At 39.7% G+C, this 18590-nt stretch overlaps 2 protein-coding genes and 1 non-coding gene across 3 annotated transcripts in view; 1 reads left to right on the forward strand and 2 right to left on the reverse strand.

Annotated features, from left to right (window-relative positions):
- Window positions 1-2652: 2652 nt before the first annotated feature.
- Window positions 2653-16353, reverse strand: MAGT1 (magnesium transporter 1). Its single transcript, XM_010715362.3, has 10 exons — window positions 16219-16353; window positions 15058-15227; window positions 14107-14224; window positions 12658-12798; window positions 11962-12102; window positions 11564-11653; window positions 9542-9605; window positions 7542-7616; window positions 6227-6317; window positions 2653-4293 (listed from the first exon to the last, which is right to left on the reverse strand). The coding sequence occupies exons 1-10, from the start codon at window positions 16297-16299 to the stop codon at window positions 4278-4280; spliced, it is 987 nt and encodes a 328-aa protein (XP_010713664.1). The 5' UTR covers window positions 16300-16353; the 3' UTR covers window positions 2653-4277.
- A 655-nt stretch (window positions 16354-17008) lies between these two features.
- TRNAL-CAA lies at window positions 17009-17123 on the reverse strand. The gene is made up of 2 exons: window positions 17086-17123; window positions 17009-17054 (listed from the first exon to the last, which is right to left on the reverse strand). It is a non-coding gene; the product is annotated as a tRNA-Leu (tRNA).
- Window positions 17124-17385: 262 nt separating this feature from the next.
- Window positions 17386-18590, forward strand: part of LOC723981 (cytochrome c oxidase subunit VIIb precursor) — a 2940-nt gene continuing 1735 nt past the window's right edge. The window contains exon 1 of the mRNA XM_003208420.4: window positions 17386-17514. Within this exon, the coding sequence (XP_003208468.1) occupies window positions 17478-17514 (37 nt within the window). The 5' untranslated portion in view covers window positions 17386-17477. The remainder of the gene's footprint in view (window positions 17515-18590) is intronic.

Below are 18590 nucleotides of genomic sequence, written 5' to 3' on the forward strand. Positions count from 1 at the left end.
TAAACAGTTCTTCAGGTAAAGAAGCCCAGTGATCACTCCTTGCTGGCAACATCACATAAGATCTAGGTACACCAAGATGACTTTCCCTGCTTCTACCAGCAGCCCCCACATTCCCATCAGATGTTAAAATCCATATGAACAGAGGACCAGGACAGACTGCTGCTCAGAGGGGAAGAAGTGATGCACTCCCATGAGAATGCTGCCAACCTGCAGTGCCTGGAGCACTTCTATCTCTCCAGGTGGCCAAAAGAGAAGAATGGGTCACCAACACCAAGTCCAGCATGGGGCAGAATTGGAAAACAGATGACAATTAGTCACTTCTTAAAATATAACCAGCCTTGAAATTTAAGGTTTTCTTCCTACAGAAATATAAAAGGTACCCGCTCACCTAGGTTCCTAACAATGTGCAAAATGAGGAAAGAAACTTTAAGTGAAAGCCTTGTCAATTGAAGTATAACATCTCCTTAGCACGGATTTCATTCTAAAAGGCAACTGCAATGTTTGGAAATGCTATTTGTTTCTTCAGAACATGCATGCCTACATATCTCAGATAAATTCTACAAACAAGTCTAGAATTTGCTTTAAAACTTAGCTTTTTAGCCAAGAACTGCACCCTGCATTTATTTGATTTTATTACTAGCCAAAAACTGATTTAATAGCTTTTGTTCCTAGATTCTATCTCACAATCAAAGCTGCAGTTCTAAAAGACCAAACCATCACTTGCTTTTATCTAGGTGTTAAGAGAAATAAATCAGTAATTCTGACTGCAACAAATTCCATTAATAAACACAATAAGCCATCTTAATCTGTTGCCACCCAATAGGTATATTAAAGTGAAAGCACCACCTATTCTTATTTCTGCATTAGTACTTCAATTGAGTGATTATAGAAAGACAAAACGTTTATTTTCAAGGGATTGAGTCTGCTTTATGGCAGTCTACATTAGAACTATGAAGTAAAAGATAAAGTAGTATTTCTATGTTCTTGGGAAATGCAAGAGGTATTTTTAAAAATAAATTTGTCTTGAATTCACAGCTTATAACCGAAGACACATTAGAAAGAAATCACACTGTGAGGAAATGGCAACATAAAGCAACAAATCTCCCAACAATTACTCCAGAAGACAAAACATGACCCTATCATCAAATTGTCAAAATGCAAGTTGCAAGAGCTCACCAAAATCCACATATGGATAGATATTGTGTGCACCTCTAGAAAAACATTCTGCACATCCAGCATACCTACAGTCAAGCTCACCTTCAACACAGGAGCACCTCCCCCAAGGCTCTAATAGGCACTGCTGATCCAATATACTTGAAAGAATAAAGATTCAGAGCCAGTTAGTAAAAGAAATCAGAGACTACAGTTGAATCTTATCATTGTCTGATTTCTGTCATAAGGGCAGTAATTAGTTTTCTTTAGTAGATATTAGCCTACTTTAAAAAAAACATGGCTAAAGACATGTATACTTATCAATTGACAATTATTTTAATAAGTGTATGTGCTCCTGACCTAGAAATATCAAGTATGTATACGTTTTTTCAGATCATTCTGCAGTAGTACAGTTAAAGTACTACTATTTTTAAGTAGTACAGTTCAACCAGAACAAGACAACACTGTTTAAATTCATGTTATAGGAATGGTCAAGATCTGAGCTTTTAAGTAGAGCAGATAATTTGCTATGAAACCTCATTCTTTGTTTGTCAGGAGATAAGGATAGTAAGAAATGGAGACATGGACAGGAGCATCTGTTACAGGGAAAGGCAGAGGGAGCTGGGCTCGTTCACCCTGGAGAAGACAGAAGGTATCTGAATCAATGCATTATGCTAACCAGTCAGAGATGCATATAGCTAACTATTACCTCAACTGCTCTACAAGCCAAATAAGTTTTTTTTCTGGAACTATATGCTAGATCTGCTACAGGTCTGTGGAAGCACATTGAGTCTTCTACTCAATGATCACACTTCACCCTTCCTCCACGTGCTTTATTTTCTGCCTAAAGAGCAGAAAAGCTCTCTGGGGGGGAGGGGAAGACAACAAGCATTATTTTAATTCCATGTGCTAACATGGAAAGAGAAAAGTATATCACCTTAAATGCAAGGCCAAGATGTCCCCACCATCAACACAACGCACAACTGTTTAAAGTTGGCCCATAAGATTAAATGCTTTTGAAAGGGACAGAATACAATAAACACAACATTTAAAAAATCTGAAAGCTTCAATAGAAAACATTATTTCAGAACAAGATTGTGTATCACTTTTGTTGCATCGTTAACAACTGAAGCACAACCAATCTCAAACGTTGCTGGAAGCCTTCTTAAAATACCAACTTTCTCAAGTCTGTAACTGTAGTGCTCACTGGACTCCACTTTCAGGAACACCATCTGCCAAAGACCCCAGGAAGCCAAGTCTTGTCTTTGACAGCTTTCCTGAAGTACAAGTGAAAAACATGCAGCCCTTGTGCTGTTAGTTGGCTACATGACAGGACCTCCAGCAATGATGCTTCAGGTTGTGATTTCCTGCATAAACATACATACACTATTAATCCCATCTACTCAGCCATGCTCAGGTTTTTACTATATACACTTATTAACACATTGAAGCAATTTTGTTATATCTTCTTTCAGTCTGAAAGTTTGAGAGACACAGGAGTGTGGATTAAAAAACATTTATTGAAAGTTGTTTAAAATCCAGCCACACAACTTATCCAATCCACTAAAACTTCTCATTCTGTATGTTGTTTTTTTTTTAAAAATGCATCTCACCAACAAGTTGAAATGTCAAACAACTAAATTAGAAAAGGTAAGGCACTTGAGATGTGTTAATGTAGCAAAATTGCATAATAACAACATTCTACTCTGAATGATAAACTCTTTTTGAGCTTAAATCCAAAGTAGCCACATCCTGCAACCCTTAGAGACAGGCAGAAGGAGAAGCCAGTCTCATATTTTCCTCTGACTATTAACCGCCAAGGCCATCATAATCTACAGAAGGCAGTACCGCTGAATTAGGCCACAAACATTTCCTGTAGTGCAGATGCTGAATTACAAAACAGCGTGGGCTGAGGCACAAGGTCTTCAACTAGAAAATCCTTAAGGAAAAGCATCTTTGTGAGATAAAAGAGCAAAAAGCACATCCATTTAATTATAAGGCTAAGGAAGCTTTCCTAGAGAAACAACATCTGGGTTTAGATATCTCAGCCCACTCCCATATCCTTCCAAGGACATAAGGCTGAAAATAATTTGGAGAAAGCAAAAGCAGTGAATGTGAGAACTTAGATTGTGACCAGCAATCTGACAGCAGATGCCAAGCAGTAACTTTAAGGCCACTTAGCAACTTGTAATTCATGCAACAGATTAGTTACCCCTGTAATTACCTTTCCAGGATTTGTACTTTTTGGAAGAGAAGTGTTGATCACTGAGATAATGCTTTTTAGTGAACCAATACTTACAAATTAACTGATATAGTTTCATTATTTGACAAAGTTTTTAACAATTGATTGAGTTGCACTATAATAAACAGGGACTTCAATCAAGTTATGGGCAGCAAAGTTTACCATAAATTTTGCCTATTTACTAGGTAGAAGTAGTAATACAATAAGGTTTTTATTATTTTTTTCAGTCCTGAATATCAAGTATAAAATTCATTAGTAGGTCACTGTACAATGTTGACTGAAATTTTACCATTTGAGCCATTACAACTCGTTATAAAGTCTTCCTTCATCTGTGAAGCAGTCTCTTGCATCATACTGTAGCTAAATGCTCTTCTCAAAATAGACACACACCTTTAGGGTATGCACATCCTGAAATGGAATCTGCAGTATGCTCCAAGGATCACAGACTGAAGTAAGTGATATGCAGGTACATGAAGCTTCCTCAACCATGCAAAGGCACAACAGAGAAGCTACTGTCACCTACAAGGATGAGCAAAAACTATCTGGGGGGAAAAAGACATGCAAAAGAGATTATCCAATAGAATTCAAAGTACCATTTCTGTTAGTCTAAGGAAACATAGTAGTTCTAAATGCAAAGTTTTGCCTTTCATTGAAGTTGCATCAGAAGATGTAAAGCTTGTGAGAGGAGTTGCACCTTAATACTCTGTCCTTCAATGTACATTGCTTGTTATATTTAAGGCACTGCATGTCATCTTTGGTTCAGTGTTTAACTATCTCATTCAGTGTAAAGAGAGGTAGCATGAACCACACATATTTAGTTCTTCCATTCTATTACGCAGTTTCATAGTCACCACCTTCCTGGTGTTACAGATTCTGGAATCCTTTAACTCATTAGGAAACTGCAAGAAAAAAGAGAAAAGCAAACATTCATTAATTTTATAAGAAGTAAAGGCCTGCAACTGCCTGTTTGGCTTTCCACATATTCTCAGAAAATCAGAATGAAAAGCTAAGGGGTAAGTAGCTGTGGAGAAAGTTACTTAAAAGTAAGACTTCTAGTACCCTTCAAGCCAAGCCAGAGCAGCAATATCACACTTGCTCCAAACTTGGCAGAAGCACGTTAGATCACTGCAAAGAACAGAATGAAAGGCAATCAGTTATTCAACAAGAAATTCAGGTCTCTTTCGGTGTTAGGAAAGTATTTGTGAGTATCACATTTTACTATAGAGACATTTACAAAAATGAAAGAACTGACTACTGCCATGACCTAAAGGGTTACCCAGCCTGGGTTAGCAGGATTCTGTAATTCACGGGTTATGGATATTTCTGAGGAGTTGGTGGAAGAATACTGAAAAGTACAAGAGGCTTTTTGAGCAGAATTTCAGGAGCAGCAAAGCACTGGCTAACTTCTCACAGTGTGACTGTATGTGCTTCACTAAGAACTAGCAAGAAGCACAAGACATTTCACAGTGAGTTAGAGCAGCAGCTGCTCTTGAATTTCAGTGATAAGAGCCAATAATTTCAGAAATTCAAGGTTATCTTCAGACCTCTGTCTTTAGTACAGCAAAAAACAATCCCAGTCTCAGAAAGCAAGATCACTGAACAAATACTGCCAACAGATAGTGAGGATGATTCTGATTTTAACAACTAGCCTCCACCTCACTGTTTAAATCTAATCCAGATGAGGCACTCCTTTTGCATTCTATCCCGTAACTCCAGCCTCCTGCTGAAGACAAAGGCATACCCCCACCACCTCAGGTCATGACCATCACCGCAAACTTTTAAGCAGGATAAATAAGGCAGATATCTTCACAATTTGTGAAAAAGCTGAGTGAGGAGCTGTCAGTGGCATGGTGCTACAGATTGGGAGCCAGAAATATTACTCTTAATCATAGTGAGCCTAATGAACTGTTTGTGTAAGGAGTGATTGGTGGCAGTTATAAATTAACAGAAATCTTGAAAAAATTAACCTCCAGTGTCCACATGTACTACAGAATTCTAGGAAGCCACTGATGCTCTCTCTCTGTTAACAGACATAGTAGCCCATCATTATGGCTTCTCACAGAGAGAACACCATATATTTGCCAATGCAAATCAGGATTAGCTTTCTAAACACATTAAAAACATCAAAGGGGCCAAGATGGTTAGAAGCTGGCCCCTCAATATGTATTTATTCCTTCAAAATACATGAAACAAGACACCTATGTCCACCAATACAAAAAAGTAAATTAACCACTCAACAAAGAGTGCTAGACTCTTAATAGAAGCAATCCTAAAATATTTGCAGCTTTAAATAATCAGTCACATTCCCTATTCTCAACAATTAGAACTAATGATCAGAATGTATGAGTACTGAGGGAATGTAGTAAAGATGCACTTATTTCAATATAAGTTGGCTGAGATACCAACATGAGAAATATTTTATAAATACATAACAGCATAAAAAGGAACGCAGCATAATCTGTGCTTTGGCCAGAAAAAGAGTGGTATCCACCAAATGCTGTATTTCTGCACTATTAGCCAACATTGCTGCTCTGAGTAGCAGCAAGAGCAGCATTTAATTTAAAAGAATATTTCTCACCAAATTAGATTTCAGGAGAGAGAAAAAAATATTTAGCTTCTTTCTCCATTCTGTTTTATATTAACATCAAGAGACAAGCAAATACCAATCCACAGGAACAGATCATTCATAAGTACACAGTTCAAGTAAAATTTCTGTTACCATCCCCAACGCCTTCATTTGTATTTATTCCACTTTCTCCATACCACCTCTGGTGATGCAGCTGTACCACAATGCACACGAAAACAGTGACTGAAGCAGCAGAAAAGCAGTACCTGTATGGATATCCATGGTATTTTGACCTGAAGACAGATAGCAGCCAACTGAAAAAGAACACCACCAAGCCAATACCAGCAATGCACATGACTGCAAGAGATGCAGAACAAGACTATAGTTATGTGACAGCTCTCTCCAAAAATACCACAGTTGACAGAAATATTCTGCAATATTTACAAGTTTGGTCAGATTAAACCTCTATTACAGTCACTTAGAAGAGCTATACTGACATCAGTTTTCTTTCAAATGCTTTAAGCTCGTTTTATATCACTGAGATAAGCTCCTTCTCTCACTTACTAATAAAGTGGCCCAAAGCATCTTTATATCTGCCTATCTTGCTCTTTGCTAAGCACATCCCAAAGCTGCTGAAATGACTGAAAGGTGGAAAGCATACAATAGCACCCTTCCCTGTCACGGCAAGGACACAAGTAAGCATGCAGTCCAAAAGTAAGAATTCTGTTTCACTTCATCCCCACCAGAGGTCCACATGTACTAGTAATATCCAAAAACTGAAACTGCTCTTGTTGGTTTTGCTGCTGTTGTGACCCACGAGAGCAATTGGTACACATCAAAAACAGTTCTTGAGTATCTCAACTAGGACTAGCATGGGACCTGCATGCACTTTATCCTGAAATATCCCTCATTAACAGCAGTGGAGGAGAAAAAAAGGCAGATCCAAACACTGTGACTCAAATAATACACAAGACACAAAGAACCTAATGTACAGTTTATTTTTTCTTAACTGAAGCATAGACAAAAAAAATGAGATTAACATGGCCATAAAAGGGGGCAGAGAAGAAAACTGGAGCTGTCTTTCCTGGACACACAAAATAATGAAATACATAACAAGTTATTGTCTGATGTATTCAAGAGTACTTTGTTACATGATCATTTCTTGGAGGTTGTTTTTTCTTTTTTTTTTTATAGCAAGCAACTTAAGTTGACTTGTTTTTATTTTAACAGATCACCCCAGTATTATATTAGACCACCACAAATACTCTACTCTTATTCTTTAATTATCGTAACGCTAAAGTTTGAGTCATTTTTTACCCTTCTTTAATTCTTCCTTGAAGAAAATAACCAATTGTGAAATAGAAACTTATTTTACCACTATTATGCAACCGACTGTAACACTGAAAAGTCCATAGAAACCCTGGATATCTTCATTTGTCTGTAACTAACAGAAAATAATAAAAACTAAAATTGACCAATATTCACAATTTTAAAAAAACAGCATAAAAGCATTTCTGTTAAATACCCTGATTTTTATATAATGTGACTCCTCTAAATGGAGAGAAAAATATTAGTACTTACTCTTTCTCTTCCCCACATCCATGTCAGAAGTAGCAGCTTCATGGAGGAGAACCATTCCTAAAGTAACACCACCATCTGTGGACACTGTTTAAGGCTAAATCAACAAAATACACTGGACTTAATACAGTACTTGCATTCCTAATTTTGCAAGTTTGAAAAATCACAGGCTTCCTGGTCTAATCAACAAATCTAAGGCTAAAAAAAGCAAACCGAAGTTGCTCATAATCATCAAAATCCAAGAGAAAATAAATACAAAGTTTGAAGCATAAACCAGAATATATAGTAGGTCTCAAAGCAAAGTTTAAGATTATGCTCTCACTGTCTCAGCCTGTAATGAAAGAGGACTTCTTCCTTCTGGGAAGTAAGTCCACTGCTACTATTGTTTTACTCCATTCCCAAAAGGAATGTACAAACTACATTTTAACTAACAGAATTAATAAAATGAGTACTTTGATCTAACATGGTAACTTTCTAATAGCAAGACTTGAGTCTTTTCTAAAGCTTCAGTTAAAAGAAATCATTAAAATTATCTAAAATTAAGGCAGCACAGACAAAAAAAAGGACCTGGCATTTGCCAAGAAAGAATCGTTAAAGAAAAAAAAATAACAAACAACAAAACAGTAAAACTAGAGAAGTTTCAGCCTCAATTCTTCTCCTGAAATGAGAACTACTTATTGATGCCAACAGGGGCTGAAGGAGATGACATCTTTCAGATTCAGACACAGTCTGTACTCAGCAAAACAACCAAGAGAAAAGCAATTAACTTCACATGACAGGAACCTTGCTAACTTCTGCTGTTTTAAATGTCTTTAGCAAAATGGCAAATCTGCTCCACAATGTTACAGACAGTATTAATGCAAACAGGCATCAATAAAAAATTACATTACATTCAACTGAATGCATCAGAAGTACAACAGTAACAAGAAAAAGATTCAAAGTCTCTTACTAAATTGAATTATTCAGTATTAAATAAGTATTTGATATGGAATACACAGAGTTGAAAGCTTTTTGAACCCCTAACAGCATATTTAAATATTGTTCACTTTATGTCAGTGAATTACAAAAAGAAAAAAAAACAACAGATGTCTCTCTTGGTGAAATTGGGATTTTGAATAGATTTAAGAGAAAAGTGAGAAAGATGAAGCCACTAGATTACTAAGAACCTCATGTTACAACAGAAGCTTGTTAGCCACTACAGAGTACTGAAGAGGACAGGTACTTATAAAATAGTTTTGAATCATACAGTTTAAGAGAGAAACTCACTCGTGCCCGTGGTAAGCATGCTGCTAAGTAGATCTGTGTACCATAAAAATGTAGACAAACTGCAAGGGAAATACAGTATTAAATAAGATTTATTCCCTAGTAAAAATAAAATAAGGCACAGGCTGGTACAAGTGACAAGACAAGAAGAGCTTGATTCAGGAAGACTCAAGTCACAGATAACAGATAACCACGTGCATGTATGAGCAGAAAGGACAATGCACACTCTAAAGAAACATCTTTATACAAATGAGAAAAGAAAAAACTCAAACCAGCAAGATTCTGCTTACCTCTCTTGATGGCTTAATACCAGCATGAAAAAATCCTGACTTGTTAGCATGAATGAGAGCTAAGGTTAAAGGCAAAGAAGGTAAGCCAAGAAATAAAAGAAAAACCATCAGTAATAGAGGAAATAATTCAAAGCTAAAGAGAGAATTAAGTGGGACTGAAAAGACAAAACATGTAAAGGAGAAGGGGCTATCCTGAAGGGCCTTATGATTCCACAAGAACCCATCCAGTTTGGTCACTGAGAAGGGAAGAAGGTGGTGAGACAGCATTAAACATTTTTCTACTCAAAGATGACTGTCATGAGAAACCTGTAGTTGTCAGCAGTCTCTACAAGCTTCTGCACCAGCATTAGCAGACAGATAGGAACCATGACAAAACACACTTGTAGAAGAGGCAGCAGCATAAGCTAACAGAAGAATTGTCCCCAACAACATGCGTCTCAGTAAGGATACTGAACAGAAGAACAATGTGTGTTTCTGCAACAAACTGGGCTTGGCTGCTTCCATGGATATAGCTCTGTAAGAGACAAAGAGCAATTGAATTTTAGAAAGACTGGAGTCAACTTTGAAACAGCTATGGAGCTTGGAATTGCATTTTGCAATGTCTCCTTCACGAGACAAAAGAAGTTCTAGCATCAACAATTTCATCTATCTAACATGAATTGGGCATCAGAAATATTTCCTGTACTCTCACGTGCAATCAGCCCAAAGTACTGTTCAGATTATAATAATGCAAGAGCTGCTATGACCTTCAACACCCAGATTCCCTGTTTGGACAGTTACATTCCCTCTGCACCCACTGGCTTTCAAGTCTGACCCAAACCCTGACTTGGATCCTTATGCTAGGGACATTGTGCTCATCTTTGGGACAGTGTGTGAACACTACTCACTTGGTTCCAGTGCTGAGCATTTTAAATCTTTTTCATGCCATCAGAGAAAAAATACCACCACTAACATCACCCTTGAAGCTTTATTCTTCAGTCTTCTTATTCAGATCAAAAAAAGGGTGAGGAATGTGGTAAACAGAAATAGTGTTACAAAACAAGAAGCAGAAATACTTTGAAGAAAACATTTCATAGATGAGACTTCTGTTGACTTAGAACTTCAGTTGGCTCAGACAGGAATCTTCTCTTGGTTTCATTTGTTCATTTGTTGTTTTCATTAGAAATCTACCAACTGTATGAGTCAACAGAAAGTTTGAAATTCATGGAAGTCAATAGATAGGTGCATGAGATACGGAAGATGAGGTTAAGTATGAAATTGCCAGGCTCAACAATAGCACTTTAATATATTAGATTCAACACACACCTCTATTTTTCTGTTAGCTACTTAAGAACTATCATCTCTCTTCATCACTAGAGATAAAATATGAATGGGAGAGAAAAGGAGGAAGTATCACAGGTAATTAAATGCTGAAAAGCAAACATGAAAACAAACAGGAATAGTTAAACCCTTCCTCCAAAACATTCAACTTCTTAAATATATACACACAGCCCTTTACTCTTTAGTAGGGAGGAGGTAAAGAAAAGTAGGAAATATGAAATAAATGCTTACAGTAGCATGGGGGAAGTCTCTATCCCAAATAACTTGTTAGCAAAGGTGATAGCATATCGGGTTACCAAAAGGCAATTCAAGCATTATTTTAGTATCTTCCTAGCTTTCTTTCATATCTAGAATAATCAAAGTTTCCTCACACAAAAAGACCTTGAACTCTCTTGGTATTAAAACAAGGCAACACTTTTGAACCAGTATGTCCTGTTTTCTGCATAGTGCCATCTGTATGATGGCTATTTAATGCTTTGCTGCATGAAAACACTTTGAGTTGTTTCAAACATGAAGCAGAGCATGTTGCTAGATAGCAAATTAATCTTACTATTTCTAGTCCAATTAAGAATTAGTTATTCTAGCTCCCAAAAAGCTTATTTCTGTGAACAGAAACCAATACACGTAGAAAAAAACCTAGGCAATGACTGCCATTATTCTTCAAATACCATAAACTAGCAACATCAATCTTCTAGAATCAATGAATCGCCTAACTAAAAATTCTATTAATATCTTTCCTATGAAGATTTAATTCTAGGTAACCATTATCACATACCAATTACACAGCAGAACATTTTGTTTTGGATTAAAATCAGTTTTTTGCAAGTGCTTATTAGCAAGGTAAGGGTTTGCAGTTTCTTCTCAGCCAAGGAAAGCATAATATTAATTGTAGTTAAACCTAAACCCTGAATGGAGTTCCCTTTCCATTCGAACAGCTTACCTACAAAACCCCAATTTCACAGATATTTTAAAGAAGACAGACCATATCTGCACTGAATATCCCCTAGCTTGCCTTGCTCAAAGACCAAGTTAGCCTCACTAACTTTCTAATGAGGTCAAGAATAGAATCTGCATTCTGACTTGTCTCTTTTAGGACAGACATTATTCTGTAGAATAGAAAGGCAGAAATATAAATAGAGAAATTAGGCTTACCACTTGTCCTGTATGGGGGTTCTTATGAGCATAGGGTGGCCCTCTAATATGGTTCCACATCTGACCTGATGTCATTGCTAATACAAAACACTGAAAAGGAAAGAATAAAATACTCCTTAAGAATTTTTTCCACTCCACTTCTTTTCATTTAAGACCAAAAAGTGCTAGTTTGGAATGCCACCTTAATCTAGGCCTTTTATTAGTATGGAAAGCATCCAATTAAGTACCATCCGAGTTTAAAAAAAAAAAAAAAGAAAAAACAGATGAATTATTATCAGCCTACTGAAAAGCTAAATGTACCTCATTGTCATCCAGCAAGTTCAAACAAAAGCTTTTAAAACATTTTTGATTGCAATAAAACTCACAACAACAGGTAGACAAGAATCATGGTTACTCACCAAAGCAGCAAATGCCCAGCCAGTTTTGTTATACAGAAAATCCAGATTGCTCCCACGTAAATACACAAGGCCACCAATGACAGCCAGCAGCAGTCCTAACATCAGTGGTCCAGCATAGTTTGGTGGCCTTATCACACGAATCTGCACACAGAAGATAACTTCATTGTTTTCTCTCAACAAGATAACATCTAACATCCTTACACCTAAAAAAACACAACATATTCGAAGAAAAAAATACCAACTCCAAAAAAAAACCTCCCATAAGTTTCTATAAGAAGCTTTGACCTAAAAAGTATGAAAAGTTTCCTCCTCCTTTACATCCTACTACTCTACCTACTAATTGAAACAATTTCCTTCCTCAGAAACACAAGAAGAAAGATGATTTTTACCGTCTTGTCAGACATAGCTACAGACAACATACTAGATCACTAGGTAAGGAACCTTAAAAATGTGGTTATGTGCTCAAACAGAAACTCTCAGAAGAGACATCTTCCACTAGACCAGGCTGTTCAGTGCACCATCCAGCCTTGCTCAGAACATTCTCAGGGATGGAAGATCATGCAGGCAATAACTGTTTAGAGTATCTGAGATCAGACTTATCAACAAACACAACTAACAAATATCATAGCCAGAATAACACAACAGGGAGTGCTGCAGAGGAGGTGAGGGATGAAGTCCCTCCCTGTGCACACTTACATTGACATCAGTTCTGTCAGCCACCCATCGAGCAAGCTGCTCAGCTGCAAAGCCGCGCACCTGGAGCTCATACGTGTCACCTCGTTTGGGCTTCCCTTTGGCAGGGAAATTGATGAAGGTTGGAGCAGAATTCATGTTTAGCTGTATTTAGAAAATCCACAGAAAACACAACGCCATCAGAGGTCTACTAAGCAACACATGCCTCCAGTTCATCTGCAACAGTGGTGCAACAGTCCCCAAGTCGATTAGACAGCACGAGTATTCAATGAACAAGTTTCACACTACTTTAGCAGAGTACACCACATACAGCAGCTTGTGCTTCCGTATCTGATAAAAACAGACCAACTTCTTGCCTTTTCTAAGACAGTAATTAATACAATTCTGCACTTTCCTTCACATAAGCCAAGCTGTTTTCTCTCTTAAGCAGTCAGAAATAACTTCTGCTCTCTGCTGCCAGCTGTTGTGGATAGTTGGGGAAATTGCTGTTTTTTTAAAAACACATCTGAGCTTCCTTTCTGAATTAATTGATGTTCCTTTGTCAGTACTCAGCTGTGCAGTAAGCATTTCAGAGGTTCCATTCAGTTAACAGGACATTACAACAAATAAAAGCTTTTTGTTTATAAGGTGACATTATAGCATCTTCTTCTATTTTTGAAGAACCTTTTCCTAATTAAGATCTTTCCCCAACACTGTTTTCTCCAGAGCATTACAGTGTTTTTTGAAGCTATTTACTCTATAAACACGATCTAGAAAGAAATCATCAGGACAGGAATATGTACAATAATTTATACAAGTCATAGCTTAGTGAATTAACTTTTGATGAAACACTACGAGAAAATAAAGCAAGAATACTGAAAGTTTCCATCCCCCCTTTCCAAAAGCTTTCATCTACTGAAATAGCATTGCCTAAATTGCATAGGTTTTAAATAGTGAGATAAACATTTCTTTGAAGAAAAATTAACATTTGAAACCTATAGTGAATGATTAATTCTATCATTCCATGTATGCTTACAATTGTAGTTCTCAAACATACTTTTTATTTTGTTACTTAGTAGAACAGCAAAATAAAAAAAAAAGAGTAGGAGTCAATCAGTATTGAAAACCTAATCCACTATTCCTTTTTTTAACTATTCCTAAGGACTTCAGTGTTTTCTGTCTTGCCTCTTCCTATACTGTAGAAGAATCCATAAAAAAGGAGACAGACTCAGAAGCAACAGTCAGATAAGCTAGCACATCCTTTGTGCCAATTTCATATTTTTCAGTGCTGTTAATGCTAACTGCTAAGTACTACTGCCCTCATTTTGTCATCTCACTCCTTGTCTGAATGGTAGCTTTTAACTTTTGAGCTCAGTAATTCTACGTCTTTAATCATCGTGATACGTTTTATACACATTTTTTCCCTCATTCTTCAAAACACAAGTTAAAAATAGAACAGAAAGAGAACATTACCATCTGAAACACATCTGAGCCTTCATCAAAATCTACCATAGCAAAAAAAATCTTATTGGTAAATGCACTGGAATATCGCCAGGAGTTTGCCAGAATCTGGTATTCTTCATCAGCTTGCCTGTAAACACACAAAGTGAGATGCGGTGTGTCATGTGTCAGCCCCAACACAAATTACTGAACAGCTGCAAGAGCAGTAGCTCTCTATCCTACTGAAAGGAGCACTCCACCCACCCCCTACATTTATTTTCTCGTGTTAAAATAAAATAAAAAAAAAAAAACAGGGCCAGATTTAACAACCTAAAAAAAAAAAAAAAAAAACAAAGCATTTAGCACCATTGTACTTAAAAGCCCAAGATATAGGTCAAGTGTCACTGCATCCATAACCAGGAGCAATGATAATTTCCAAAGAAATTTTTGAAATGCAGCCCAGAAACTCCTGATTTGCTAATCCTTGGGGCACTGAAATGAACAGAAGCGTCCACCTGTCTGCATCAGAAGGACGGAACACCGATTAACTTGAAATAATTTGGTACAGAAGTTACTTTTACAGAAGCTGGTCAAGACCAGCCAGTTATCAGCATAAATAAAATATCAATCAATATTATTAACTAATAGCAACTTTTAGACTGCAAGGCCATTAAGTAAACCTGCAAGCATTTCTTCAGTAGCACATGCCAGGAAAGTTGAGGTTTCACCCTCTCTCTGTGCAGAAACTCAGTACTGCGAGCATTTTCTCTGAGTAACATGGATTACTTGAGGAGCAAAATAAGTAACGAGTACTCTGTTTTCCCTCAATATAACACAAGTATTCCCATAGAATATCAAAAATAATATATGACATACTTTAGTATCATGTACTTTTATGTGCATGAGAGAGTTACTCTTTTAAATTTAACCTCCTACAAATCACATGATGACTTTCAAGTTGCAGTTGATGAATGAAGGCCATACTTGCACACAACACATTGTCTGTGAGGCTGAAGAGCAGTGAACATCACAATCACCGAGTAGTTTCTGGGCGGTGCCTTCACAAGACGGCGGAACTTGTCACCATTCATTCGTATCACAGATCTCTTACTCGTCCACTCCATCAGCTGGCTCACTTTTTCTGATAACACCATCTGAAAAGAAAATCAGAGAAAGAGCGTTGGTTTTCCTGTGGGTGCTTTTTCCTCTAATCTCCCACAGCACTGACTTGAAGATTTGTATACTGCACTGTATTCTACAAGAACACAAGCTACACAACGTGATACTTCATTCAGCTTTCAGCTCTCAAAGGCACTCACAGAGCCTTCTGACAATCACATCATTAATAAGGATGTTAATTTACACCAAGTGCTTACACACTGACAAAAGCTGCCAGCTCCAAAGTACCTTCCTATGCTGCTAATGGTGAGGTTTGTTGCCTTGACACAAGAGAAGGCTGTGCTGCCATTCAACAGGACCTGGACAGACCGGAGAGTTGGGCACAGAGAAAACTGGTGAGGTTCAACAAGGGCAAATATAGGTTCTGCACCTGGGGAGGAATAACTGCATGCATCAGTACAGGTTAGGGGCTGACCTGCTGGAGGAGCAGAAAAGGAGCTGGGTGCTAGAGCAGCCAAGAAAACCAGTGATATCCTGGATGCACTAAAAGGAGTGCAGCCAGCAGGACAAGGGAGGTGATCCTCTCTCCCTGTTCTGCCCTGGTGAGGCCACATCTGGAGCTCTGTGTCCAGATCATAAAAGGCAAAGAACTTCTAGAGAGTCCAGCTGAGGGCCACAAAGATGAAGAGGGGCCTGGAGCATCTACTGTCCGAGGAAAGGCTGAGAGATCTGGGGCTGTTCCGCCTGGAGGAGAGAATGCTGAGAGGGGACCTCAGCAGTGAAAATATCTCAAGTGTGGGAATCAAACCGATGAGAGCGGGCTCTTTTTGGTGGAGTGCAGCAATAGAACAACGGGCAGAAACTGGAACGCAGGAAGTTCCAAATGAACACCAGGAAGCCAAACGTAGTGCAGCCCAGCAGCTCCCCAGGGCCTGAGCGCTCCGCCGCATCAACCCCGCTCCCGCCTCACCCCCCCGGCTCCGGGCACTCCGCTGAGGCCGTGATGGCCGCGCACCGCCGCCTCACCTCCTTCCTCTTCTGCCCCGCAGCGCGCGGCCCGCCGCAGGCCAGTAGCAGCAGCAGCGCCAACACCGACAGCGCCGCCATCGCTGCCCCGTACCGCCACCTCGCGCCGACTGGCCGAGGCACAGAGTCGCAACACCACCCACCTGCTTCCTATTGGCTATAGCACCAGCCCGCGTCTCATTGCCGGCATTTTATTCGCAGGCTCTGCGCTCAGCTCTGGAGCGGCAGCCAATAAGGAGGAGGCAAGCCGGGGCAGCCGGATTGGCGGAGTTGCGTTGAGGGGTGGGCTCCCATGAGGCGGGGATAGGCGTTACGCTGCGCGCTGTGGAAGGGGAATGCGCTGCAGTTTTTTGTCGTTGAGTGCTCGCGTGGCTGGTCTTCTAAACGCTGCGAGCTGCGGTGTGCTCGGGCTTCCCGGCTGCGGGCGAACCTCGTGCCGGGAGCCCCTCCGAAACCAAAAAAAAATATGGAGCAAAGCTGTGCGGAGCTCCGTCGCTCCCCAGAGCCGTCCCCGCTGTTACAAACGCGTGTCTATCGCTATGCCGTGTATTTGAAGGGTGGTTAAAAGCGTGAAGGAAATGCATTTGTAAAGCCTTCGATCGGTGGTAACGGGCTGAGAGATATCAAGCGCTCATGCTTGCCTCTGCCTGAGAACATACGAACATACATTATATAGAACGCTGCGGAGCTCACTGCGGTTTCTTATTGCGCTCAAAATCTTTCATCTGTTTAGATTATGTGGATGGGGATTGGTGCAGTTCGAAAGAAGAAAAAAAAAAAAAAAAGTAGGTGTCAGAAGTGGGATTCGAACCCACGCCTCCATTCGGAGACCAGAATACCCAACCGCCATGGGAAGGCGCGGTACGCCTTGAGTCTGGCGCCTTAGACCACTCGGCCATCCTGACACTGCGTAGAAAGGTGCCGCGGGGAAGCTCTTAGTCCTTTCGTCACCGGTGCGCCGGCTCATCATTGGAGGCGTGCTTTCTAGCGTTGCGCAAAGAGGCATTCTTCGATTTATATACTAGAGAGCGAGAGCCTCCGACTCTCTCCCAGCTACAGAGCTTTCCCCGCTAGGGCTCCCTCGTAGCGAAAAGGCACTTCCCCCCGCCGCTCCGCTGTACTTCGGCGGAACTACATTTCCCAGAGGGCGTCACTCGGCGGCGCAGCGCATTGGCGACTTCCGGCGCGGCCATTTTGTTTTTCATCGCTTTCCAAGGGTACCCGCACCCGCCGGCCGCGGTCGGTCCGTGCTCGGCACCATGTTTCGTGTGGCCAGGACTGCTCTCAACCTCACGGGTAAGGAAGGGGCTCTCCGGATCGCAGCCGTGTTGGGGCTCTCGGGAAGTTGGGGCAGGCCGTTTCCTCAGGGCTCTGCGCGCTTCCCGCCGTCCCTGTCAGGGCTCCAAGCGGCCCGGGTCCCGTCCCGGAGCGTTTCTGGACTCGCCTCGCCCCGTGAGGTTCATGGCGGCAGGTGGAGGCCGCCGTCTATTCGTCCTTCCTCTCTTTTTTTTACCGCCTTTAGTCGAGCTGACCTTGGGTTCCTTTGTCGGTGCTTTTCCTCCTTGATCTGAAAGCACATCCAGATCATGTATTCTGCATAGAGAGGTGGCTCGGTGCTGTCAGTGCCAAATGCTTAAACTCAAGGGTAAAGCAGTCAGGCTCACCAGTAATTGACCCGGTCCTCTCACGAGCAGTTATGGTCTCTTTAGCTTACCTTAAAAGTGCCGAGCTGTTTCAGCTGTTTTCAACATAAAAGCAGCATGCTCACATTCACAGAGCACTCCGTGGATGTGACAGAATTTGGGTATCATCAGGACAGTGATGGCAGTCATGTTTTGAGACAATGTGTGTGAAACTCCTATTTAAAAAAAAAAAAGTTGTATAATGGCTGTATGTACAGACCACTGTTTCATCAATTGATTTGTGTACAACTACTGTGCAATTTACGTCTGTGTTGAAGTTGATAGTTTGATTCTTTCTTCTAAATAAGACTATCTTACATGTTATGTATATGTATTACGTGTATGTTAATGAACATACACTTCCTATCCTCTGAAGAGATCCTCCCATATCTAATCATTTATTATTTATATCATGCAAAGCCATTTCCATTTTCTTCTTCACTTCCCTCCCACCAAATTCATAAAGGGAATGAGAAAGGTGTTTCTAAAACCCAGTCTTCAACCCTTAATTTGATGATGGGCTTCCTCCTGAAAAATGTTTGAGTACACATACTGAAAATGAAGGATTTCTAAATATGAAATCTCAAAAACAGATTCTGAAATTAAAGCTTTACTTACTCAAATTACTTTCTTAGATAAATAGTCACACAGTTTTAACTGTACTTGAACTGCCATACTGGGGACTCAGAG

The sequence above is a fragment of the Meleagris gallopavo genome, chromosome 9 (assembly GCF_000146605.3).
Source record: "Meleagris gallopavo isolate NT-WF06-2002-E0010 breed Aviagen turkey brand Nicholas breeding stock chromosome 9, Turkey_5.1, whole genome shotgun sequence".
NCBI classification, from domain to species: Eukaryota; Metazoa; Chordata; class Aves; order Galliformes; family Phasianidae; genus Meleagris; species Meleagris gallopavo.

Bases quoted from the DNA above. Each gene is read 5' to 3' on its own strand.
- MAGT1 (XM_010715362.3), bottom strand. From the start codon at position 16,299: ATGGCGGCGCTGTCGGTGTTGGCGCTGCTGCTGCTACTGGCCTGCGGC. The intron at 12,103-12,657 runs GTAAGTGTGCAC...TTCTGTGTGCAG, and splicing joins CTGACAGAACTGATGTCAAT to ATTCGTGTGATAAGGCCACC. The intron at 11,654-11,961 runs GTGAGTAACCAT...TTTCCTTTTCAG, and splicing joins GCTGGGCATTTGCTGCTTTG to TGTTTTGTATTAGCAATGAC.